A 25,878-nucleotide genomic window follows, 5' to 3' on the forward strand; every position below is an offset into this window, starting at 1 on the left:
AATATCATTTTCCACCCTTTCACTTTGAGTCTATATTTGTCTTTGGAGCTGAGATGTGTCTCTTGGAGGCAGCATATGGTTGGGTTTTGTTTTTTGAACCATTCTGCAACTCCATGCCTTTTTATTGGTGAGTTCAGTCCATTTACATTTAGGGTGATTATTGAAATAAGAGGTCTTATAGCCATTTTATCTTTTGCTCTCTGGTAGCTTGGTGTTTCCATTGCTTCCTTGTCCTTGTCTTTCTGTTTTCTTTATTTTGGTTGGCTTTTGTGGGTTTTTCCTCTGGTTCTTTTTGTTTTATGTTGTATACTTAAGTTCTGAATCTTTGGCATGTGGTTATCATTACGAATATGTAAAGGATATATATATTCATCCATTTTCTTCTGCTGTGCCTTATCCCCATTCCCAATTGTGAGTTTGGATCTTTGAATGCTCCCCTTTTTAGTCATTGTTGTCTGAATTTGTCTGTATGTATGTTGAATGTTCATTACTATCTTGCTATAGCAATTGTCTTCTTATTATTTAAGCTTATAATGCCCTGTTCTTAGTAAGGATTGTACTCCTCAGTTTCTATTTGCCTGATAGTACTTTACTTCTAATTATGGTTTATTTGTTTGTTTGTTTGTTTTTTGTCATTTTGTTTTAGGTGAGCTGACTCCTTTCAGTATTTCTTGTAATGCAGGCCTCGTAGTGGAGAATTCTTTCAACTTTTGTATGTCTGGAAAGGTCTTAATTTCTTCTTCATATCTAAAGGAGAGCTTAGCTGGATATGTTATTCTAGGCTGGTAGTTCCTTTCACTGAATAGTTTAAATATTTGATTCCATTCCTTTCTGGCTTATAAGGTTTGCTCTGAGAAGTTTGATGATAATCTAATGGGTTTTCCTTTATAAGTTACTATTTTCTTCTCCCTAGCTGTCCTGAGAATTCTGTCTTTATCGTTGATTTTTGATAACTTTAATACAATGTGTCTTGGTAAAGGCCTTTTAGGATTGAGATAATTGGGTGTTCTGTTGTCTTTTTGAATTCCAAGCTCCAGCTCATTCCTTAGATTTGGGAAATTCTTATCAACTATTTGTCTGAAAATGATTTCTAGTCCATGCTCCTTTTCCTCGCCTTCAATAATGCCCATTATTCTTATGTTTCCTCTTCTGATGGTATCAGCTAGTTCTTGAATTTCTCCTTCATTATTTTTCATTCTTCAGTTTCTCTCTTCTTCCTTCTGATTTATTTCTAGATTTCTGTCTTGGATATCACTGATCCTTTCCTCCATTTTGTCTACTCTATTTCCCAAGCTCGCTATTTTATTTTTCAATTCTTGCAGTGTGTTCTTCATCTCCTGAATTTCTATTTGGTTCTTTTTGAGGGTTTCAATCTCCTTGCTCTGCTTATCTATTTGTTTTTGCAATTTCTGAAATTGTTGATATGACTCGTTTTGAAATTCAATGAGTTTTTTCAGAAGTACCATCTGAATTCTCTTTCATTTAAGTGGTATATTTCTGTCTTTAAGCTTATTTTCTGGAGATTTTTCTCTTTCTTTCTGAGATGCCTTGTCACCTCGGTTGCTCATGGCGTTTAATGGATTATTTCTGCACCTGGGCATTAATGGAAGTGTATTCTGTTGTTTTTCCAGAAAGAAGATTTACTATCTAAAGGTCTCTCTTTAGCGTGCTGCAAAGAAGGTGCTTTTCTTTTGGTTTCCAGTAGGTGGCGTCTAAGCCTCTTGGATCCCTGCTTTATATAAAGTAATAATGCTTTTTAAATGTTCTTGCTACCCTCACACTCGCTACCCTCAGTTTCTGTCCCTGTCAGTGTCACCGACAGTCTCGGCAGCATTTGCTCAGATTCTCCTGGTACTCTGCAGTGATCAATCGGTCTGGGAAGGTATGGGGAAGGGGCCCCCTGGGTTAGGGGATGGGTGCTGTGGCTCAGCCTCAGTTTTGCAACCATAGCCAGCAAAAATCAACTGTTGTTCCTCTACGGTCCAGTGCTGCTTTTCTGCTCCCTGCCCTGATGACTGGGCCCGGCAGCCATGGGGAGCTCACAGCTTTCCCATGCAGGACTGTTCAGGGGATTAGCTGCAGGAACTGACTGCTCCTTCCCCCTTCCCCCTCCTTCTGCAGGGAGCTCTGAGACTGCAAGAGGCAGCTTCTTTATTTCTCTCATTCCACCACCCAACACTCGGGGTTCTTTCCTATGGTAGCTCTTATGTGCAGATCCCACACTCAGACATGCTGGTGTGCAGTTTGGGTGTTTTATGTTGAGTTTTAGATGTTCCACTTATTGTTGTTTCAAGGGAAGAGATCTGGGGACATCTCTCACCCTGCCATGTTTCCACAAAGTCTTCTTGTGTTTTATTTGAAATATTTCTAAAGGCTTGTATTTTCTCACCAGTAACAGGATAAACACCAGTGTCTCCTCATTTCCTTCATTTAAGTTCTCATGTTTGTTTGTGCATCAGTGGTAAGTCATCCCACCAGGATGCACTCAGGTATTAGGAAGTGCCATTTCATGCCTGTGTGCATTAGGTACCACCTCTGTTGCAGGATTCTTAAACGGAGACAGGACACCAAGGCAATAAGCAGGAAGCAGCATTTATTGATGCTGGCACCAGCTCAGCTGATTCTTATCCAAAGGCTGAGCCCTGATTGTAACATAACAGGCAGTTTTTTACAGTCTCGTCATTCCTATACAGCTACAGATATAAGGAAGAACATTAATTGGTTGGCAAGCTCTGAAAAACCTGATGTTAGCCAAAGAGTCCTCGAGGTGGGGGATGGGCAGTCAGGGACGAACTCGTTTGAGCAGGAAATGGCCAGGCAGGGTCAGGTATCCACATTCCCCACTTTGGTGCTTGGACCCAGGACTGGGTCAGAGAGCATCATCTCCTTTTTCTAACTTTTGTTTTAGAGGCTGGTACCTCTATAGTATGAGGACTTTTGCTGCTGTTTTATTGGCCCAATACCAGGAAGGAGACTTGGGCCACCAGTTTATGTCTGTGTGATTTAAAAATAGCATTCTTTTACATGGATTTTCTCAAACCCACTGAGTGTACCTGGACTCATCCAGCCAAGACATTCTTCCCCTACTACTTCTGAGGAAAAGACCCAGCTCTGGGGTCAACCCTCTTCGTGGTGAGCCACTGTGTGGTTCCACTGGAGGAGGTAAAAGGCATCTATGCTAGTTCCTTTCCTAGGCCAATACTCACTCATGAGTACTCCTCCACAAACCCAGCATTTAATGACACTAAATTCATGGGCTATCTTCTCAGCTAGGTCAACAAAGAGGTACTTCCGTAGGTTTTAGCCCACGGTGGCCTTTAGCTGATCATACATTTGTGGGCTTTGGGTCCTAGGAAACAGTATAGGCTTAGATGAGGTTGGATTATGCAGCCATTGGACAATTTCTCTGACTGCTGGGCCCTCTGCATGGTTATGGACCTTTCCTCCACTTAAGGAAACATGCCCAAGTTTTCCCTAATTTTTCAGGCTCTTGGCAGGATTGGCAGCTCTCAGATTTAACCTTTATGTACCCCATCCAATATTGGAATCCTCAATGAGTGCAGAGTGTGGCATTTAGGGCACACCCTTTAGGTAGGCCAATTATGGAAGTGAAGCCAGTGGCAATGTTGGACCCTATCCTGTACCTTTGCATGCAATGGGTACAAGGGGAAGAAGAAATGAGGAGACTGGCACCACATATGTGACAGAGTAGAAGAAGAAGGAAAAGAGTCTTTAGGGGTGCCATCCTGATGAGACATCGTTCTCAGGCTTCTGCTGCACATGGATTGGTCAGCTTTTGGAATAGGTGCATACAAAGACTAAAAGATACTTGAGGCCCCATGATCAAGATATTTCAGTGAAGTCTACTTCGAGTTCCTCAAAGGGGGTGCCACCAACACTTTGGACCCCTGGTGGGACACATAGCCCTTGCCTGAGATTATTGTGGGCACAGACTTCACACCATTCACATACTGTTAAGGAGATGCTAGAAAGCTGGAGGATGTAAAAGTACCAGCCCACAGTGGTTTCTAGGGCAGTGCAACCAAGGTGAGTTCTTTGGTGACACATTGCTTGACAAAAGCTGGGGCTAGGATCCCAGGGACTGCAATTTGCCTGTCCTTGAACTTCCACCGTACACCGGGAAGGAGGCTTCCCTCTTCAGTCTTAAACCAGGCTTCTTCTTGAGGCAAGTACTTGGGGTCCCATTCGGCTAAGGGACTGGGAAACAGGGAAGCAGTTAGAGCTGTAGGGATGGCCATTTCCTTGGCCGCTGCCAGTTTGGCAACATGGTCTGTCCTGTGGTTGCCCTGGGCCATTATAGTATCTCCTTTTTGATGTCCTCTGCAGTGCATGACTGCTACTTCCTTGGGGGCCCACATAGCATCTAAGAGTTCTAGAATTTCCTTTTCATATTTTGTGTTTTTTCCCCTGATTGATTAGACTCTTCTCTTTGTACAAGGCTCCATGTACATGGAGGGTGGCGAAGGCATGCTTAGAGTCAGTATATATGTTAGCACACCATCCTGCTGCCAGCTGAAGGGCGTGGGTCAAGGCAATGAGCTCTGCCTTCTGCGCTGAGGTTCCCCTAGGCAGAAGTTTTGCCTCAATGGTGGAATGTAGGGTCAACACAACATATCCTGCAAGGTGATCTCCTCCCCTCACAAAGCTGCCACCATCAGTGTAATAGTCAATATCAGGGTCCCTGAGGGGCTGGTCTGTCAAGTCAGGTCAGCTGGAAAACACTTCATCCATGACTTCAATGCAATCATGGTCCGGCTGGCTGAGCCCAACAAGTAGCAAGGTGGCTGGGTTCAAGGTTCATACTACTTTTGGCAGACGTGTGGATTCTCACACAGCATTTCTTGATATCTGACCATCCAGGCATTAGTTAGCCAATATTATCTCTTGTACTCCAGAGATGTTATTACTGAATGTTATTACTGTCAATTCTTGCCCCGTAGTCAGTTTGCCAGCCTCTGACACAAGGAAGGCCATGGCTGCAAGTACACACAAGCAGGGTGGCCAGCCCTGGGCAACAGAGTCAAGCTGTTTGGAGATATTAGCCACGAGATGGTGCCAAGATCCTAGCAGTTGAATTAAGACCCCTATTGCAACACCCATGCACTCATGTATGTACAGAAAGAAAGATTTGGTTAAGTCTGGGAGTCCTAGTCCAGGGGCATTAGTGAGTGCCCATTTGATTTCTTCAAAGGCCTTCTGTTGTGTAGATTCCCAGAGCAGGGCCACCTGTTCTCCACTCTTTGTGGCTTCTTAGAGAGGTTTGGCCAGGATGGAGATATTAGGTATCTAGATTCTGCAGAAGCCAGCTGCTCCAAGGATTTGTGGACTTGTCATCAGGTGGTAGGGACGGAAATTGAGCAGACCATGTTTCCTTTCTGGGCTGAGTTGGTGTTGTCCCTGGAACAAGTAGAAGCCAAGGTATTTGACTCTTTCTTGGCAGATTTGAGCCTTCCTTTTAGAGACCTTATAACCAATTTCCCAGAGGAGATTGAGGAGTAGATGTGTTCCTTCCATGCATTCCTCATAGGTCTTTCCTGCTAAGAGGAGGTCATCTCCATACTGGAGTAATGTACAGCTGTGTTGGTTTTCCAGGAAGGCCTTTAAATCCAAGGCTAGAGCTGCCCCAAAGATGGTTGGGGAGTTTTTGAACCCCTGAGGCAGTTGCGTCCATGTCAACTGGCCCTTGTCTCTGCTTTTAGGACTTTCTCATTGGAAGGCAAACATCGGTTGACTGTGAGGAACCAGGCATATACAGAAGAAGGCATCCTTGAGGTCCAGACAGGTGAAATAGGCTGCCTGAGCAAGGCCTAGAAGGGTATATGAGTTGGGGACAACAAGGTGCAGAGTGACAGTTGCTTGATTGACTGCTAGTATTAATTGGTCCCTGGCTTCTGAACAAACAGGAGAGGTGTATTCCAGGATAATTGGCAGGGACAAAGAATTCTATACTTCAGAAGTCTCTCTAAATGTTTTTAGATCCTCACTTGTACCTTATGGGGGATGTAATTCTGTTTTTGGTGGGCTGGCTCAGCTCCTGGTTTTAATTCTACCACTACTGGAGGAATGTGTCTGGCCAGCCCTGGAGGATTGTCTTCAGCCCACACTCTGCGCACTTTGAAGGGGAACTTGGGTCTTTGTTGGGACCGTTCTATGAAACTATAGAGGCGCCACTCTTCTCCTTGGGGAACCATGAGCGACATGATCCATGCTTTTGGCCTCCCCAAGGTTATGGCTGCTTGAGCCTGGAGTTTTCCTAAAAGATCTCACCGCTTAAGTGCCACAGGGCAGTCGGGCAGATATAGAAATTCGTGGACAACTTCCTGCACCGGCAGGGATGCAGGAGGGGACAACAGACTCGTCCTCCAGTTGCTCCCATAATGGTAGCTTGTCTTTGAGAAAGGGGGCCCACAGGATGACTTACTACTGAGTGTTCAGCTCCAGTGTCAGCCATGAAGTCAATAGGTTGGCCTCCGACTATCTTTTGGCCATACGCTCCTGGGAGCCTAGCAGAATGGAGCCCATTCTAGCCTAATGCTTACAACAGAGGCTTCTTTTCTTTTAACTGGCCTTGTGGGGGTGCCAAGGCCCAGGCTAGGAGGGCCCTATAATTCTCCTCTAGGCAGACTCTCAACCAAAGTAGTTGGGTGCGAACTATTGCCTCCCAAGAATCTATATAAGGGAATTGGTCTGGGTGGCCAGGTTGACCAGTAATTACTTGAGAGACCTTTGCAATGACTTCCTTATCAAGAGTTCCCTCTGCTGGCCACCCAGTACCAAAAGAGGGTCAGTTGATCTCACAAAAGGTGAGGAGTTTCTGTGGGGTGAGTTTACTTAATCTCCTGAATAACTCTTTTTAAAATTCTTATGCATACAACCTAAAGATTTCTGTTTACTCTATTATCCACCCATCCTTCCACCTGTGGTCGGTGACACACATGTACTCAGAGATTTGCTTCGCCCATCTCCAGCTGCTCCTCTCACGGTGATCTTTCAAGCACCTCTTAGCAATTGGCCGGTATCAACCCCCAACTTGGATCACTGGAATAAATTCCTCACAGAGATCCAATGACAGCACCGTAAGCCCTATGAGGTTCACCATAGAACCGTAGATAGGGGCTCAAGTCTCACTTCATGAAAAGGCCACATCTCAATCACATACAATCACACACCAAATGCACTCCACCCTATGTACCTGAGAGCTCACTGTTTCTTCTAACAAATATAGAGTACTTGAATGATCTTTGGAGTTGATCAGACTCCCCTTCTGTCCTATAGAGGACAGGCTGTTCCTGAGACCCAGGTTCTTACCAATTCAGTGGGGTGGTGCTCCTTGGCTGGTTCCCACACCTCTCCAGGTTCTTTTTGCTCTCAGAGCCAACACCCCAGTCCACTGGAAGAGTCATCCTCCCCCACAGACAATAGGTCTGCTGGCATGCCAGGTGAAGTTTGCTTCTCCCAGCGTCCTGGGGGCCAGACTCCAAAGACAAGGGAGGCAAAAAATTGTCGTCTCTGCATCCCTGATGAGCCCCCAGAAATATTGCAGGATTCTTAAACAGGGAGACGGGACACCAAGGCTATAAGCAGGAAGCAGCATTTATTGATGCTGGCACCAGCTCGGCGGATTCTTATCCAAAGGCTGAGCCCTGATTGTAACATAACAGCAGTTTTATACAGTCTTCTCATTCCTACACAGCTACAGATATAAGGAAGAATGTTAATTGGTTGGCAAGCTCTGAAAAAACTGATGTTAGCCAAAGAGTCCTCGAGGTGGGGGGAGGGCAGTCAGGAATGAACTCCTCGGAACAGGAAATGGCCAGGAAGGGTCAGGCTGCCACACCTCCACTTCTGTAACCTTTCAAGACCTGTCCCTAGGCAATGCCAACATGGGCACCCACCCCCAGAAAATGTTTTTAAAAATCCCACCACCATGACCCCATGTTAATATTTTTACATAGACACTCTAAACTCTTACTTGTGTCAATATTATATCAACTCCAGAAAGTCACCTTTTGAATTGCCCTTGAAGGAGAATGCTGGAAGAAGTAGGAAGACTCAGGCCTTGAAGTCAGATAACTGAATTCAATTTTGTCTTCATCTTGAACTAGGTGATGATCTTAAGCTTGTATCTACTTCTTCTAGTCAGATGCCTGGAGGCAGGGAAGTGGGAGTGGTCTCCCCAGGCACAAGCAATAAAAAAGATGTGCATTTTCTATAGAGAATTTGAAAACAATAATAAAACCCTGTCAATTAAACTATGCTATGGCATTAATTGTAAAGATGTATCCCAGGTTTTAGAGATGTTAAAAGGTAAAAGCAATGTGAATCTAAAAATCCTTGGAGTGTGGTACTATTATTTCTGTTGTTAGAGGCTTCCAGATAAGTACAGTTATTCCCTTTTTATAGTAAGCATAGTGAGTCAATCACTTGCTTGAAGCAAATTACAGTGCCAGAATCAGAACCCAGTTTTTTATGACTGGAAAATCTCTGCTTTCTCTAGATTTCCAGACTGACTTCTCAAGGATTCTTTCTGACACTGGGTGCTTAGGGCTTCTGATTTTTAATCTTTCATTTATATCCAGGAGTTCTTATCCTCAGCACTATTGGCATTTTGGGTCAGATAATTTCTTGTGGGAATGTCCTGGGCCCTGTAGGATGTTTAGCGGCATACCTAATCTCTACTCCACTAACTACCAACGGTAGCCTCCCAGTTGTGATAATCAAAATTTCAGACATTGTCCCCTGGAAGGAAGGGGCAAACTTACCCCTTGCTGAGAATCACTGGTTTATATCCAAACTACTAATTGTATAATTCTTGAGGGAGAAAATGGGATTTGAGGTAACTTTTCTCACTTTGACCAAAGGGAAGATCCATGTCCTCAGATTGTAGGCTCTACACCACCTGCATTATATGCACTCGAAGTGCCACCTAAATACAAATTCAAGGGCCTGTCCCAGAACTGCTGAGCCAAAATTTCTGGTAAACATCTGCCCCTCAGTGGGCTTATATTGGAGAAGGGGTACTGGGGTAAGTGTATCAGGAAGGCTTCCTAGAGAAGAGGCCATGGGAGCCAAGATTGGAAGGGTAAATTGAATCAGCTAGCCAGAAAGGAAGGAAGGAAGGGTGTTCTTGGCCCTATAGGGAAGGCCCACGGGCTTTTTACTGAGTGTTCTTGAAATGACAGCACCTGCTCTTCCTCAAACCCTATCTCAAGACTGGCATCACTGCCTCTTAGGTTAATTTTTTTTTTCTATCAGAAAAATCAGTGTATGCTCACTTTGTAAAACATTTAGAAATAGACTAGCAAAAAAGAAGAAAAAAATAAAATCACATGATGTCTGACCAGAGCTAGTCATTACTAACATTTCTCTGTCATTTTATATATGGGTACAAAATTTTAACAAAAACAGACCTAGTGTACATGTTGTTTTAAGTCCTGCCTTTTTTTTTTCCACTTAAAAATATATCTTTTGAAACTCTTGTCTTCTTGGGAGTGCAGAAAGACCATAAGAGGTTTGTTTCATGTTACAAAGGGGATAGGAAATTTTTTTGGATTCACTATAGGTCACGTGCCTAAATTTGTTAGATTTCAGCCTGCTGGTATTGAATGAAACATCCCAGTCAAGAGTTAGCATTTCTCCTTTATTAAATCTGCTCATCTTCTTGGTTTCTCAGTATTGGATAAAAAAGACATTATTCTTGAAGAACCCCTGCCAAGTCATAATTGACTCAACTTTTGACTATCCCACTCACCCTGTCTGTGTGTGATTTTTTGGAGCTCTCTCTCTCTTAGCTGGCTCTTCTCTCTACACTCAGGTTTTTCCTTTCTGTGACCTTTCTATGTCACCCCTTACCCTGGCACTTCATTGCTCTGCAACATGTCATGGCTGCTCAGTACCTTCAGGAACCAAGTCTGACTTCTGAGTCCAACCTTAAAGGCATCCTATAATTTGTTCCCCAAGGCTCTTTTCTCATTGCTACTCCTACCTTCATACCTGGTCCCTGAAGACACAAGACTTTTCCTCATTGTAGGGCCTGCATTTGGCCATACATAGGGGCTCTTAGTTTTATTTCTTTCTCCAAAATTTTTATCTATCCTTCAACATTGAATGCAATTTCACTTCTTTTCCTCATGTCTTTCTCATAGCTTCCATTATCTTCATTCATTCACTTACTTCCTCTGTTCATTATTTCACATTTGTTGCTGCCATGTGCATGCAAAGCTCCATATTGATAGAAGTGAAAGACGTGAGGAATCATCTCCATAGCTGAGGAAAGGAGCTCCGGATGTGGTCCTGACTTTGCTAAAGCCAGCTCTCTGACCACAAAATAAGTTACTTCAGTGTCAGATTCCTCATCTATGAAATGGAGGAAATGGTAATGCCTTCCTTAAAGTGAAGTGTAATGATTAAATGGAACAACATAAATCAAGTAATTAATGGTCTTACTTAGAAGAAGCCATTGCCAGTTGAGGTTTGTGTTTCCTGGTATTTCGAAGCAGCAGACCCTTAGGCAACGAGCAACTCAAGGAGGTCAGGGGCCTTGCCTACCTTATCCATTGCTCCATCTCCAACACCAGGAAAGTGATTGTCACATAGTAGGTATTCAATAAGTATTTCTGGTTGATTGAGTCAATGATTCTTTTTTCCTTGCATTCTAGAGGAAGTGAGACGTTTGGTTTTAAATCAGAGAAGATTGTCTGAAAAGGGCATTCACATCAAAGAGGAGTGGGATGAGGAGTATGCAGCAGGAAAACCAGAAAAAGCAGAAAAATACTTAAAGTCTTTGGACGGTGAGTGGAGATGGCCTTTGTGGATAAACTGAGTGTAAACTATGGCAGAGAAAGTGATTGATTGGTAATACTGGTCTAGTGTGTGTGCACTGATTTCCTTCATGTGTATCAGCTGCTTTTGCTGGTTCTGGTTCACCCTGCCAAAGCAAGCACTGCTCTCTTTGCACAACTTACTTTTTATTGTTGATTATTTTTCTTTGTTTAATTTTTATCAATTCTGTGGCTTACAAAAAAAATACTTTTCTAACCATAGAACTTATATATGTGTTTTTTTTTAGAAAATTCTGTGAATGTAGAATTTAAAATAAGCAGAGAAATAATCTATAATTCCACCATCAGGAACAAGCATTATATTATTTTGGTTATCATATTATGGCAAATTCCTTTTTTATTTTATCTAAGTTTTTTTTTTTTTTTACATAGATGAAGTTATCCTGGTTATATAATTCTGTATTCTGATATTAATATGTCATTACATGCACTTTCCTATTTCCTTCAAAACTTTCCATAAACTTCATTTGTGGTAACTAAATAATACTTCATTTGCTGATAATGTTGTAATTTGCTTAATCATTCCCTATAGGTGGGAATTTAGGAATCTGGGAGTGTTTTCAGTATTTTCTAATGTAAACTATTCTGAAGTGGACGACTGACTAAATAATAGGCTTTTCTTCTTTTATTTATTTTTTCTTTCTGGGGTATTATATAAAGAACTGGAGGCCTCCTCTTGCCTTCATTTGTCAAAATAATCATAGTTAGTCTATATACTCACTCATTTACTTATTTATTATTAACAAAGCTTTTTACTGAATGCTCACACATACCAGGCCTTCTGCTGGAGCTGGTATTACAAAATGTGTAAAGGGCTCTCATTTCTTAGTGAACTAGTATAAAACAAGAAGTTTGAAGACATTTGCTAATAAATAATTTCATGTTCTTACCCAGCTGAGCCTGAAACTCTTTCCAAGAATACTGAGGAATGTGAAAAGCTACTCAGAACAGAAGATCTTGCCACAGTTGGGTAAGGATGAACATATGTTATTTTGGAGAGTGGAAGTACAGCCCCTTATTCCTAGCCTACAGACCCCCACCATGAGTCAGTGTAGATTTTTAGTAACTTCAGTTATGTTGGAGCTCATGCAATTCAAGAGAAATTAAAGGAACAGAGAAAGGCATGCTTGTGTTTATGAGTACCTGTGATATACATTAGCTACAGTACTTTGTCATGCATTACTTTATCTTATTTAATCCCGATAATGATCACTCTGTGAAGCGGTGTTACTATCTCCATTTTCTATATAAGGTGACTGAGTGGTTAAATGGTTTTCACAAAGTTCTAAAACAAGAATTCTTGGGAATCTTGGGGGTGTTGGTGAAGCCCGGATGCCAACCCACACCTTCAGATTACTGAGTTCACAGCCCTTCCTGCTCTTGGAGCCTCTTGGAGCCAAAGAAGGATCTGGAGAAGGAGTTTCCTTGGATCAGGACCAGGAGTAGAATGGAGGTCCAGCTGGTAGATTGGAGGAATGGGAGGGGGAAAACCAAGAGAAAGTGTCATTAAAAAAGATCTTGATTAAAAAAATTGTTTTTTCCTTGAATTTATAGATTAATTTTGAAAGAATTGACATTTTTACATTGTGAAGTTCTCCCATCCTTGATCATGGTGTATCTTTTCACCTATTTCAGCAACTCCTTTATTATATTATTAATAGAGTTCATTTTTTATTCCTATATATGTTGTGGATAATGCCTATAAATGAATTCCTGAATATTTTAGACTTTCAGTTGCTTTTATTAAAAATATATTATTTTTCATATTTTCTAGTTGGTTAGGAATTGGTAGTACAAGTGTTGTCTGCAGACCAATAATATTGGCCTTACTGGGGAGCTTGTTAGAAATGTGGAATCTCAGGCCTACCCCAGGCTTACTGAACCACAATCTGCATTTTATTTAACAACATTCTCAGATGATGCATATGCATGTGAAATTTGAGAAGCATTGGTTTAGAAGAATTCAATGTTATTATTATTTTTTAATCTGCTCACATTTAGTCCAATAAATAGATTCCTAGATCTATCTGGTCCCTTATTTTTCACCTTTATTTATTTTTCTCTTTGTGAATTTTCTAGATGGAACGTTTCAAGAATACCAACTATTTCTTTGGGTGGGGCAACCATGATGGAGATGAAGGAATTAATTGAGAGACCATCGTTTAGCAGCTTAACAAACATATTAGAAAAGCAAAAATTTCAAAGTAAGGATGGGATTTTGGAATTTTATAATATACCTGGGCTTGGAAGAATTATGAAATATTTCAAATTCCAAATACTTCAATGAGATTCTGTGATATCTGACCAAATATTACTCAAAATAAAAGAATACTACATATACTTTCAACTTATCCATTCTATCTCACCTCATCCATCCATCTCCAACATCCATCCATCCATCCATCCATCCATCCATCCATCCATCCATCCATTCATTCAGTCCCATTTCATCCCATTCACTTACCCACATTATCCCATTCATCTACCCCCTCTATCATATCCTTTCTCACTTTTCCAATATTTTTGTGCTCCTGATCCATAGTGTTGTGAATATGGGAAACATAGAAATCTCTAATATCTAGTGGAGACTTTCAAACAAATAATTAAAATTCTATGTGATAAATGCTATGGTAGGAGTAGGTATGTGGTATGTTGGGAAAGCACAAAAGAGTTGGAGATATCAATTCTCCTTGGAAGATAAGAAACTATTTGCTTCATATGGTGTAATGAGGGAAATAGCATCCCAGATTGCAGGAAATGATCATACAAAAGCATGTTATCTTAGTGATAGACTGCCAAGAGGCAAAGATCCTCAGAAGCCAGTAAATCTACTTACTCATTCTTGGCCTATATCTCCTCATCAGCTTTTCAGCAAGTAGTTGGGTTTCTAGTATGAAAGGGACAATTCTAGATCTAGTATACTTGTTGCCTCCTAGGATGGCCATTTCTTGTTCATTCAACTATAACTACTACAAGTCATTTCCTTAACTCTCATTCAGTTAATCTGCTTTTCCTGGTTCTAGTTCAACACTTAAGCTGCAGAGAGAAGTGACTGCGTCAGGCTCTCTAGTAGATATTGGAAACATAGCTGAATAAAATTCATTCCTATTTTTAAGTTCCTAAAGGATTAGTCCACACTTTCATATCTGAATACCTCTCAGCTCCTTCTGAATTTTCTCTTTTCCAGATTAGACGGCCTCACTCTTTTTTTATGTTTCTTGAGCATTTTAATGAGGTTTTCAAACCATTTTTTAAATTTTGAAATGATAGATGAGTACACAGAAAAATATAACAACAGTGTACCCACAATTTAGATGTTATTATTTTGCTATATTTCCTTCATTTCTTTCTTGTTCTTTTTCTTTTTTAGGAAATAAAGTTTCAGTCCCCTTTGCATCTTGTGTTTTAAAATCTGTACCTTATACTGAGGTAGATAATTGGTGTGGTCCTTTCTATTGGTAGAGTGCCCCATTAGATGGATGTACCATCCTTCATCCATGTAGTCCCCCACTGAGGAACATTTGAGTTGTCTTCAATTCTCTGCTGCCACCAGCACGGCAATAGCTATCATCTTTGAGCAGGTGTTTATGTGCACATGCAGAAGAGTCTAGGGCATTGGCCAGCAAGGTCACCAGATGTAGGAAATGCACATTTACTCCTTATCTCATTCACTTACTAGAGATGCTGTCAGTTTATTCTCTAGAATGTACCTATTTTTTGCCCTCCTGACAGCAGTCCTAAGAATTCCTGTTTCTCCACATCACCCATGCTTGGCACAGTCAAGGGCTTAATTCATGATTCCCAGTGTGGTCGAAAGATTCTCATATGTTTATTTGGTCACACTCATGTGATTTGCCTATTCTTATTTCTTTGCTTATTTTTCCTTTGTGTTTCAGTTTTTTCTTGTTGATTCATAAGCTTTATTTTTTATATCTTCTGGATAATTATGCATTGTCAGTTACATGCGTTATAAACAACACAGACTGAGATCTGTAACTTATCCTTTTACTCTATATATGTTATCTTCTTTCGTACACCAATTATTTAACTATTCCTTTCTAGTTTGTACTTTTGGTAACGTTTAAGAAATTCTTCCTCATCCAGATATCAATATAGTCTCTTATGTATTCTTCCAATCATTTTGAGTTTTTGTTTTCACTTCTAGACTGCAGTTCTTTTTACATATACCATTAGGTGCCTGATAATTTCATTTGCCTCCAAATGGATAGTCAGTATAATTAATTGATTACTCCATTCTTTCAAATTGATTTGAAACACCACATGTGGATCTAGTTCTGGGCTTTCTAGTCCATTTAATTGGCTTTTATATACTGGAACCAATAGCTCATGGTTTTAACTATCATAGACTTATGACTCTTATCATCTCCTTTTTACTTTTGATCAAAGCTTGGCACTAAGCCTAACATTTTCTGTACCCCTACTCTTCTCAACACCCTAGAGGCAGGTGCTATTGCCCCATTTGACAGATGAGGTGATTGAGGCTCAGAATGGTGAAGGCACTGTCCTGGGGTTATACTGCAGGAGAGGTAGAGCTGGTTCTGGAATTCTGATGGTTAACTCCAAAGCCCAAACCTCAACCCTATTTTGTGGTGAAGATCAGACTTCAAGGAATATTTAGATATGCTGTGGTGCTGCTGTCATCATAACAACCTTAGCCCCCTTCTGACCCATGCTCTCGTGTAGTACCAGGTGGGGAACCAGGACACCCCTCCATTTCTCCCTGCATATAACTGGTAATTGATCAGCTATCCACATTTAGACACCTCTTCTGATTGCTGATAAGAGGCAGCAGCACAAAGAACATTCTGCCTTCAAGGAGCTTCCATAACTTTCTCAAATCTCTGCAGCATATGCATTCACATATTACAGCTTGGATATGAGCTCCTCTTAATACTTATTTCATTCTTTTGATTCCATAGTTAAACAGAAAGAATCAGAGGGAAAGAAGAAAAGCCAGAAGAAAAGGAAGAAATCCCGAGCAGAAGAGGACACTGACCCCAAGCTGGCAGGCCACTGGAAGCAGGGCTCCTTTTCCATTCAGCTGGCAGTAATGCCACTCCTTGCAGGTAGCTACACCTATTCCCAACAGTTTCTCATTGTCTTGTCAAATTTAGCTAAAAGTTCATAAACAGGATGCTCTATGCCACCAAATTTCACATTTGCCAAGTAGGGGTGTCTCTATTACAGAGAGGAGAAAAGGGAAGCATGGAGAGTTAAATGTATTGTCTAAGATCACATAGCAAGTACGTGTGATGCCAAGATTTGAACCCAGGTCTTATTACCAAGCCTAAGGAAACTTATGAGAATAAAAAATGTCACAATTTTGTTTGCCAAAAGAAGATGCTGCTTTTTAATAAACTTGTTTCTATAGATTTTTACAAAAACATCTAATAAAGGAAATTAGGAAAAGGAACCGGTATTTATGTCCCATCATTTACTTCTCATAACAAACATTGATCCTCCCAATAAACTTGTAGCAATAGTGTGAGGGGTGATTATCATTGCCACCATTTTTTTTTCAGTGAGGAATCAAAACTCAGAGAAGTCAAATAACTTACCTGAGGTCACATAGCTCTGTGGCAGAACTGGAGTTTAATTCTTTTTCTTTGCAAGATGTATCACAAGTTATAAACTAAGTTTTCTACCATTTGATAAATAATAAATAGGCATTTATTATATCTGTATGTTTTGATGATGAAAAGCTCAGAATATATTTGAGTAAAATTATGTGACTTCATTTTTAAAAGGGTAATATGGGTGAGGGGAACCCTCTTCTTTTATCTTCAGGGAAAATAATTTCAAACCTATTTCATCGTGAGTTTTTGGTTTTGAGTTTGGGGGGTTTGGGGTTGACGGGCAGGGTAGAGGGTGGAAATCAGGGTGAATGTGCGCCCTTTATTGGCCAATCTGCAGAAATTTAGGCTTCAGTCTTTTCTGGAACCAATTTTTGCAGACACGTAGGGTAAAAAACCCATAAAGTCAGCACTGAGTTCCACAGATACCGGAAAAATCATAATTCTCACAGGCTCTTGGGTTAGTGTTGATACATTTTGAGGAAATATTATTAACTTTTTAATTAAATTTATTGAGGTGACATCAGTTAACAAAATTATATAAGTTTAAAGTGTATGATTCAATAACATATCATCCGTATATTGCATTATGTGTTCACCACCCAAAGTCAGATCTCCTTCTGTCACCATGTATTCGCCTCCCTTTACCTTTTTGTTTTGCAACTTTAAATGGATTTTTGAAAATCAGCTTTTCTCTAAAGTTGGGCCTTTTGGACTCCCTTAGCTTTCCTACCACATCAGAATCTTCTAGAGAAGTGAATCTTCAGATTTTTACCCACTCTCATGTTGTCCTCTGGGAGGACTGAGTCTCCCCATACAGCTGTTGCATGCTTCTGCTTGGAGCAAACATCATGGTAAATGCTTCATGGTCTTTGAATCCCAAAGAAGAACCAGTGGTTCTCTAGTGGGTGAGCTCTGGGTGACCTGCATAACTTTGCCCTTAATTTTACTGTGAGGGGAAGGAAAATCTTAAATGATCTTGATTTGCCCGGTGTGACTGTATCCAGCAAAGTGAAGTCAGGAGGTGCTAGGGCCTCCCCTTTCTTTAACCTGTGTTCTCATGGCTGTGTAATATGAGAGTTATTGCAAGAACTCCGGTGACAGACTTTGAATTTTGGCTCAGCCATTTAACAACAAGTTACCTGTTTTCTCTGAGTCTCAGTTTCCTAATATGTAAAATGGGGTGATAATTCCTACCCCAAGGGCTGTAGTAAGGATCACATGAAATAATGCGTGTAAACTGCTTGGCATGGAAACTCACATACATTAGGACACAAAGAGGTTGCTAGTATGAAGGTGGCAGCTGCTTCTGTCAAGATACTGGGTGGGCTGGGTGCAGGGCAGTGAGCCTCCAGCAAAGAAAACAGAAAGATAACCTCTTCCCTTACACTGATGTCATGGTTTATGGCGATAAACTGAGAATGGCCTTGGCTCAGCAAGCCAATTTTATGTTAGTGTTTGCCATAATATAGTAGCACAAGATCTATTCCAAAACCAGCATGATTATTTTGGTAATCATCTTCAGTTTCAAATTAGGCCATAGACTTTGCAAACCTTAGTGGCAAGTATTGGTTGACTAGTAACCCAATAAGATTCTGTGTTTAGACTAAATTATTATTTTTATTGTATAGTGGAGGGGCCAAACTTAGCCAAGTAGGACTGGTGTAAACACTGGTTCCAACACTTACTAGCCAAGAGAACTTAGATGATTACTTAACATCTCTGGGCCTCAGTTCCCATCTGTAAAGCAGAGACAATAGCAACCACAAAGTGTCATTTGAGGATTGAGTGGCATTAATGCATGGTCGAGGCTAGCATGGGCAGCTGTAAGTGCACAAGCCATGAAGTGTCAGCCCCCCACCTTTTCCCTTATTCTGGAACAGTGGTTCTCAATTCAGGCCCTTGTGACCCCCAGGGAAAATTTGGTAGTGTGTGGAGGCATTTTTGGTTGTCATAAGTGGGAGAGGAATGCTAATGGCATCTAGTGGAATTCTGCTATATGTCCCCATCACAAAAAGTTATCTGTCTCCAAATGTCTGTATTATTGAGGTTGAGAAACTCTACCCTACAATTATGGCTGACACTTCTCTAAATTTATGAATGATTTGAGTACCTGTTTGTACTGGAGATTTTTTTCTAAACTGGGCAATTTTTATATGAAAAGGCTTACAAAGTTCTAGAACACAAATCATAATTAGTTATGGCTTTGATGAGTCGGCTTTATTGAAGAGAATCACGTGAGAGCAGGGAGGGCTACCCCCAGGAGATGCTCAATTCCCCACGCTTACGGCCCATGCAGACAACTGCATACACAAGGCCCACAACTTGTTTTGTAAGTGACTAGGCTTTCTGAGCATGTTTTGGAAGTGACTAGGCTTTCTGGGTTTTTATGTGCCCTATAAATATATTTACAAACATTTTAAAGTAATAGAACTGACGTTGAGCATGTACAATGTGTTGGGCAGTGTTCCTGGCACCTTCACATATATAACCCTAAGAAAGGTAGTATCTGTGCCCATTTTTCACAGAGTAAATTGAGCCTCAAAGAGTCTCTAACTTGTTGATCATGTGACTACAGAGTCAGATCTAGGATTTGAACCTAGACCTCTCTACTTGCAGAACTGGAGCTTTTTGCATTTTTTTTTTTCTACTCTTAAGTATGTCTCCACCTAGTGAAATGAATGGACACCTTTTATGAGAAAAGTATTCTCACAGCTATGTACCACGCAGTAGTTCAATTCAACCACCTTTTTTCTAGTCACACTATTGCAAAAGCGTGCCACACTTGATTTGGCTCAAATGTATAAGTTGTACCCTACATCGATATCTACGTTTTTCTCATTAGATCCCCAATATTTTTGGCACCAAGAACCAGTGCTCCTATAAGAATCTAATGCCTGATGATTGGAGGTTGAGTTAAGGCAGTAATTCTAGTGCTGGAGAGTGGCTGCAAATACAGATGAAGCTTCGCTCGCTTGTCCACCACTCACCTCCTGCTGTGCAGCCTGGTTCCTAACAGACCATGGACTGGTAGCAGTCTGCAACCCAGGGGTTGGGGACCCCTGCATTAGACCACAGCAGTTAAAGTGACATTACTGACCACCAAAATACACATAGGCATAATTTGTTCTTGAATTTATTCTATTCTAAAATAATTGCCTAGAACAGCACTCTGCAATAGAGCTCTCTGCGGTGATGGAAATGTTATATATCTGCATTGTCCAGTCCAGTAACTCACAGCCACATGTGGTTACTGAGCATTTGAAATGTGACTCATGTGAAAAAAGAACTGTACTTTAAATTGTATTTAATTTTAATTAATTTAAATTTAAGTAGCCACACAGAGCTGGTAACTAATGTACTGGACAACACAAGTCTAGGATGGTGATTCTGAATCACCTGGGGAGATTTTAAAAATCCGAATGCAAAGACTACACCCAAGACCAAGTCAATCAGACTGGTGGTACCCAAAGCTTCTATATCCTAGAGATGATTCAAGAACTGCTAACGTTGCAAGATGATCATCAAGATTAAATCACAAAAATTAAATTCTCTTAGAGAATCTATGGAACCTCAGTTTGAGAAACCGGTGTATAACATGCTGCCTGTAGGTGTTTCTCAATTCTTCTTTTTTTTAATTTTCTTTTTTTACTTGTAATTTTATAATAGGCTCTTCTCAGGTTGTCTGATCCCTCTGTGCTTGTTTTGGAACTGTCATGTGTAACTATATAATGCTATGTTTATTCCACCTTCCCCCACCAGGATGGCAAACTGTAGTGAGTCATGGCAGTGGACAGTCTGCCAACATTTTAGATTGTTTTTTGACTTTAAAAACAGAAGTTCCTATCATGACTGAAGAACAAAAGCAGGACTTAAACCCCCTGACTATAAAGATCAAGTGTGTTTCCTGCCTTCCATCACAACCTGTGCCCATCCATGAACTAGAGGTAAGAATGAGCCAGGTAAACTGATTTGAGAGTTCTTTTTCCCAGACAATTCCCCACTATGTGTCATCTTTATCCCCCCAATGGCCCTACATGAGATGTAGAATCATCATCCCCATTTCACCATTTAGGATCTCACAGCAAGACATGAAAAATATTAGGTTCCTTGGATTAGGATCTACCAAGTCTTGAGGTCTCCCCTCAAATGGAGGTAGTGATCTTCAAATGTTCTTCAGATGGAGGTAGTGATCCTCCCTTTAGAAGAAGTTCCTAGACTTCCTTACTATAGCAGCAGTGCTCACCTATACACTCACTTATTTTAAACCAACCAGGTTTAGCACTGCTGTTTATTTTAGGAGTTCCCTTTTCCCTCTCCTGGAGGGATCCCTGTCTCCTAGATTCTGTATCTTCTTCTTGCTTTGTTTGCTCTCTGGTTTTGCTGGAGCACATCCTCCTGTAAATTCTTAAGAAAAGGTCAATTAATAAAAAATATTTCTTTTGAGATATCATATGTCCAAAAATATCTTTATTCTGCCCTTATATATGATTGAAAGCTTGGCTGGGTATAGAATTCTAGGTTAAAAATAATATTGCTTACGAGTTCTGAAGGCATTGTTCCATCATCTTTTTTTATATTCCAGGTTGAAACTTTGTGCTTTGTATGTGATTTTTACTTCTCTTGAAATTCGTAGAATCTTTATCTTCTGAAACTCCTTAATTATGTATTGTAGGGTATGTATATCCATATTCATATATTATACTTTTATGTTGAAATATAAGTTCACAGAAAGTTGCAAAGATAGTACAGAGAGATCCCATGTACTCTTCTGCCAGTTGTTACATAACATAACTACAGAACAATAACAAAGTCAGAATGTTAATATTGTTTCAACATGTGTGCATAGTTCTTTTCTACTTTATCACATGTGTAGATTCATGTAACTGTCATTTGGCACTCAAGATACAGAAATATTTTATCACCACAAAGATCTCTCATAATATCCCTTTATAGTCATAACTACCTCATAACCTCTCACCATCTCTAACCACAAATTTGTTTTCCGGCTTTATAATTTTGTCAATTTGAGAATGTAATTGTTATAGGTTAAATTGTTTTTCCTCAAAAGATATTTCTTTTATATGTAAGATATAAAACTGAAAGCGGCAAACAAACATGACAAACAAAAACTCATAGACACAGATAACAGTTTAGTGGTTACTAGAAGAAAAAGGGGGTGGAAGAGAAATAGATAAGAGTTAATGCGGTAAAATATATGGTGACAGAAGGAAATTTGACTTTGGGTTGTGAACACACAATGCAATATACATATGACCAAAAGAAAAACGCCTTCTTTGCATCAGGCTAAAGAGAGATCTTCAGTAAGTCTACTTTCTGGAAAAAAAAAAGCAGAGTACACTTTCATTAATGCCTAGGTGGAGAAATAGTCCATTAAACACCATAAACAAGCAAGGTGACAAAGCAGCTCAAAAATCTCCAGAAAATAAGCTTAAAGACATAGAAATATGCAACTTAAATGACAGAATTCAGGATGGTACTTCTGAAAAAACTCAATGAGATCCAAAACAACTCAGATCAATAATTTCAGAAATTAAAGAAAAAAAACACTAGATGAGCAGAATGAGTTCTTTAGCAAGGAGATCAAAATCCTCAAATAGAACAAAATAGAATTATGGAGATGAAGAACACAATGCAAGAGTTGAAAAATGAAATAGCAAGCTTGGGAAATAGGATTGACCAAATGGAGGAAAGGATCAGTGATATCAAAGACAGAAATCTAGAAATAAATCAGAAGGAAGAAGAGAGAAACCGAAGAATGAAAAATAATGAGAGAGAAATAGAAGAGCTAGCTGATACCATCAGGAGAGAAAACATAAGAATGATGGGCATTCTCAAAGAGGAGGAAAAGGAGCAGGGACTAGAAAGCATTTTCAGACAAATAGTTGACAAGAATTTCCCAAATCTAAGGAATGAGCTGGAACTTGGAATTCAAGTCAACGGAACACCCAATTATCTCAACTTAAAAAAAAGCCTTCTCCAAGACACATTATATTAAAATTATCAAAAATTAAAGACAAAGAATGAATTCTCAGGGCAGCCAGGGAAAAGAAGATGGTAACTGTTAAAGAAAAACCCATTAGATTATGGTCGGGTTTCTCAGCTCAAACTTTACAACCAAGAAAGGAGTGGAATCAAATATTCAAACTATTAAATGAAAGGAACTACCAACCAAGAACAATGTATACAGACCTTTCCAGTCATATAAAAATTGAGGGAATTATTCAAAACAAGGGCTGCATTATAGAATATGCTGAAAAGGGTCAACTCGGCTAACACAAAATGATGAAAAAAAATACATGAGTAAGACGATTAGCAGACACATAGAAGCAGAGAAATGCAACTCTTACTAAGACAGGGCGTTATAAGCTTAAACAATAAGAAGAAATTTGCTATACCAAGATAGTAATGAACGTTTAGCATACATAGGGACAAACTAAGACAAAAAGAACTAAAAAGGAGAGGATTCAAAGATCCAAATTCACAAAGGGGAATGGAGATAAGGCACATGCAGAAGAAAATAGATGACTGTACATATATAACTATTATTTATATATTCGTAATGGTAATCACATGCCAAAGATTCAGAACTGAACTATATAACAAGAAGGTCCAGGGGGAAAAATCCCAAAACCCAACAAATTAATTAAAAATAAAAATAAAAAAACCAGAAACACAAGGACAAGGAAGCAATAGAAACATCAAGCTACCAGAAAGCAAAAGATAAAATGGCTATAAGAAGAGTTCATATTTCAATAATCACCCTAAATGTAAATGGACTGAAGTCACCAATAAAAAGGCACAGAGTTGCAGATTGGATCTAAAAACAAAACCCAACCATACGGTGCCTCCAGGAGACACATCTCAGTTCCAAAGACAAATATAGACTCAAAGTGAAAGAGTGGAAAATGATATTTCAAACAAATTGCATTCAGAGAAAAGCAGGAGTAGTGGTACTAATATCGGACAAAATAGACTTCAAAATAAAAAAGGTAAAGAAAGATACTGAGGGACACTTTATAATGATATATAAAGGGAATCATGTACCAAGAAGAAATAACACTTAGTAACATTTATGCTCCCAATCAAGGAGCTCTGAAATATATAAAGCAATTACCAACAGAACTAAAGGGAGAAACAGACCAAAACACTATCATAGTGGGAAACCTAAATATCCCACTGTTAGATATGAACAGATCATCCAATAAAAAATCAATAAGGAAATAGCATCCTTAAATGATACATTAGACCAACTTGATATAATTGACATTTACAGAGTCTTCCATCCCAAAACGATTGCTTATACATTCCTCTCTAGTGCATATAGAACATTCTCAAGGATTGACCACATACTAGGACACAGAGATAGCCTCAACAAACATAAGAGGATCGAAGTCATACCAACCATCTTCTCTGATCATAATACTTTGAAGCTGGAGAGCAACTGTAAAAAGAAAGCAGGAAGAACCACAAACACGTGGAGATTAAACAACATGCTACTGAAGAATAACTGGGTCAGAGAAGAAATAAAAAGAGAGAACAAAAGTTACATAGGAACAAATGATAATGATAGTACAACATATCAAAACTTTTGAGACATAGCAAAAGCAGTCATAAGAGGAAAATCCATATCATTACAGGTCTACCTCTAAAAACAAAAACAAGCCCAAATAAACAACCTAATGCTTCATCTTAAAAAAACTAGAAAAGAAGAACAAATGAAGCCTAAAGTCAGACGGAAAAAAATCATCAAAATTAGAGCAGAAATAAATGAAATTGAAAACACACAAAAAAGAAAAAGAAAAAAGAAATGCAACAATTAGCTGTTTCTTTGAGAAGGTTAATAAAATTGACAACCCCCTGGCTAGACTCAGTAAAGAAAAAACAGAAAAGACAGAAATAAACAAAATCAGGGATGAAAGAAGAAGAATTCCAACAGACACCACAGAAATACAAAGGATCAAAAAAGAATACTATGAAAAAGTCTATAACACCAAATTTAATAACTTAAATGCAATAGACAAGTAGTTAGAAAGGTACAATCTTCCTAGACTGAATCAAGAAGAACTAGAAAATCTAAATAGACCAATTAGTGGTATGGAAATTGAAACAATCATCAAAAATCTACCAAAAAGTAAAAGTCCAGGACCAGATGGTTTCACCCATAAACATTCTTTGAATGTTCTACCAAACATTCAAAGAAGATTTAATACTTATTCTCCTCAAACTCTTCCAAAAAATTGGAGAGGAGTCAATATTTCCCAATTCATTTTATGAGGCCAATTACCTTGATTAAAAAAAAAAAAACCAAAACAGTAAAGATAAAAAAAAAAGAAAACCACAGACCAATATCTCTCATGAACACAGATGCAAATATCCTAAAGAAGATACTAGCGGACTGAATACAGTAACATATTAAAAAGGTTATACACCATGGTATAGTGGGCTACATCCCAGGAGCACAGGGATGGTTCAACATATGCAAATCGATTAATGTGATACACCACATAAACAAATTAAAAAATAGGAAATCATATGGTCATATCTATAGATGCAGAAAAAGCCTTCAACAAGATTCAGCATCCATTTATGATCAAAACACTTAACAAAATCAATATAGAAGGAAAGTACCTTAACATAATAAAGGCCATCTATGACAAACCCTCAGCCAACATTATACTTAATGGTGAAAAACTAAAAAACCTTTCCTCTAAGATCAGGAACAAGACAAGGATGTCCACTATTGCCACTATTATTCGATACAACATTGGATGCCCTAGCAAGCACAACCAGGCAAGAGAAAGATAAAAGGCATTCAAAGAGGAAACAAAGAAGTCAAACTGTCACTATGTGCGGATGACATGATTGTCTATATAGAAAACCCTAAAGACTCCACAAGAACACTACTAGAACAATAAGCAAATACAGTAATGTAGTTTCTTTTTACAGATCAATGATCAATAATCCATAACGTTCCTATGCCCTAATAGTGAATTGTCAGAAAAAGAAGTAGAAAAAATAATTCCCTTTGCAATTGCAACAAAAGGAATAAAATACCTAGGAATGAATCTAACGAAACATGTGAAGTACCTTTATAATGAAAACTATAAGACCCTATTACAAGAAATCGAAGAAGATGCAAAGAAATGGAAAGATATTCTGAGTTCTTGGATTGAAAGAATCAACATAGTTAAAATGACCCTATTACCTAAAGCAGATTTAATGCAATCCCCATCAAAATCCCATCAGCATTTTTTAAAGATACCGAACTAAAAATCATCAGATTTGTATTGGAGCACAAAAGACCCTGAATTGCCAAAGCCATCCAGAGAAAAAAGAATGAGGCTGGAGGAATCACTCTGCCTGACTTCAAATTATATTACAAAGCAACAATAATCAAA

General features: G+C 39.3%; 1 protein-coding gene across 1 annotated transcript in view; it reads left to right on the plus strand.

The window, feature by feature from the left end:
• Positions 1–25,878, plus strand: part of KIAA1257 (KIAA1257 ortholog) — a 68,964-nt gene that overhangs the window by 10,861 nt on the left and 32,225 nt on the right. Inside the window, exons 4-8 of the mRNA XM_025038767.1 lie at positions 10,680–10,811; positions 11,757–11,832; positions 12,942–13,066; positions 15,803–15,949; positions 20,219–20,403. Of these exons, the coding sequence (XP_024894535.1) occupies positions 10,680–10,811; positions 11,757–11,832; positions 12,942–13,066; positions 15,803–15,949; positions 20,219–20,403 (665 nt within the window). The remainder of the gene's footprint in view (positions 1–10,679; positions 10,812–11,756; positions 11,833–12,941; positions 13,067–15,802; positions 15,950–20,218; positions 20,404–25,878) is intronic.

Source organism: Pteropus alecto, unplaced genomic scaffold (assembly GCF_000325575.1).
Source record: "Pteropus alecto unplaced genomic scaffold, ASM32557v1 scaffold86, whole genome shotgun sequence".
NCBI lineage: Eukaryota > Metazoa > Chordata > Mammalia > Chiroptera > Pteropodidae > Pteropus > Pteropus alecto.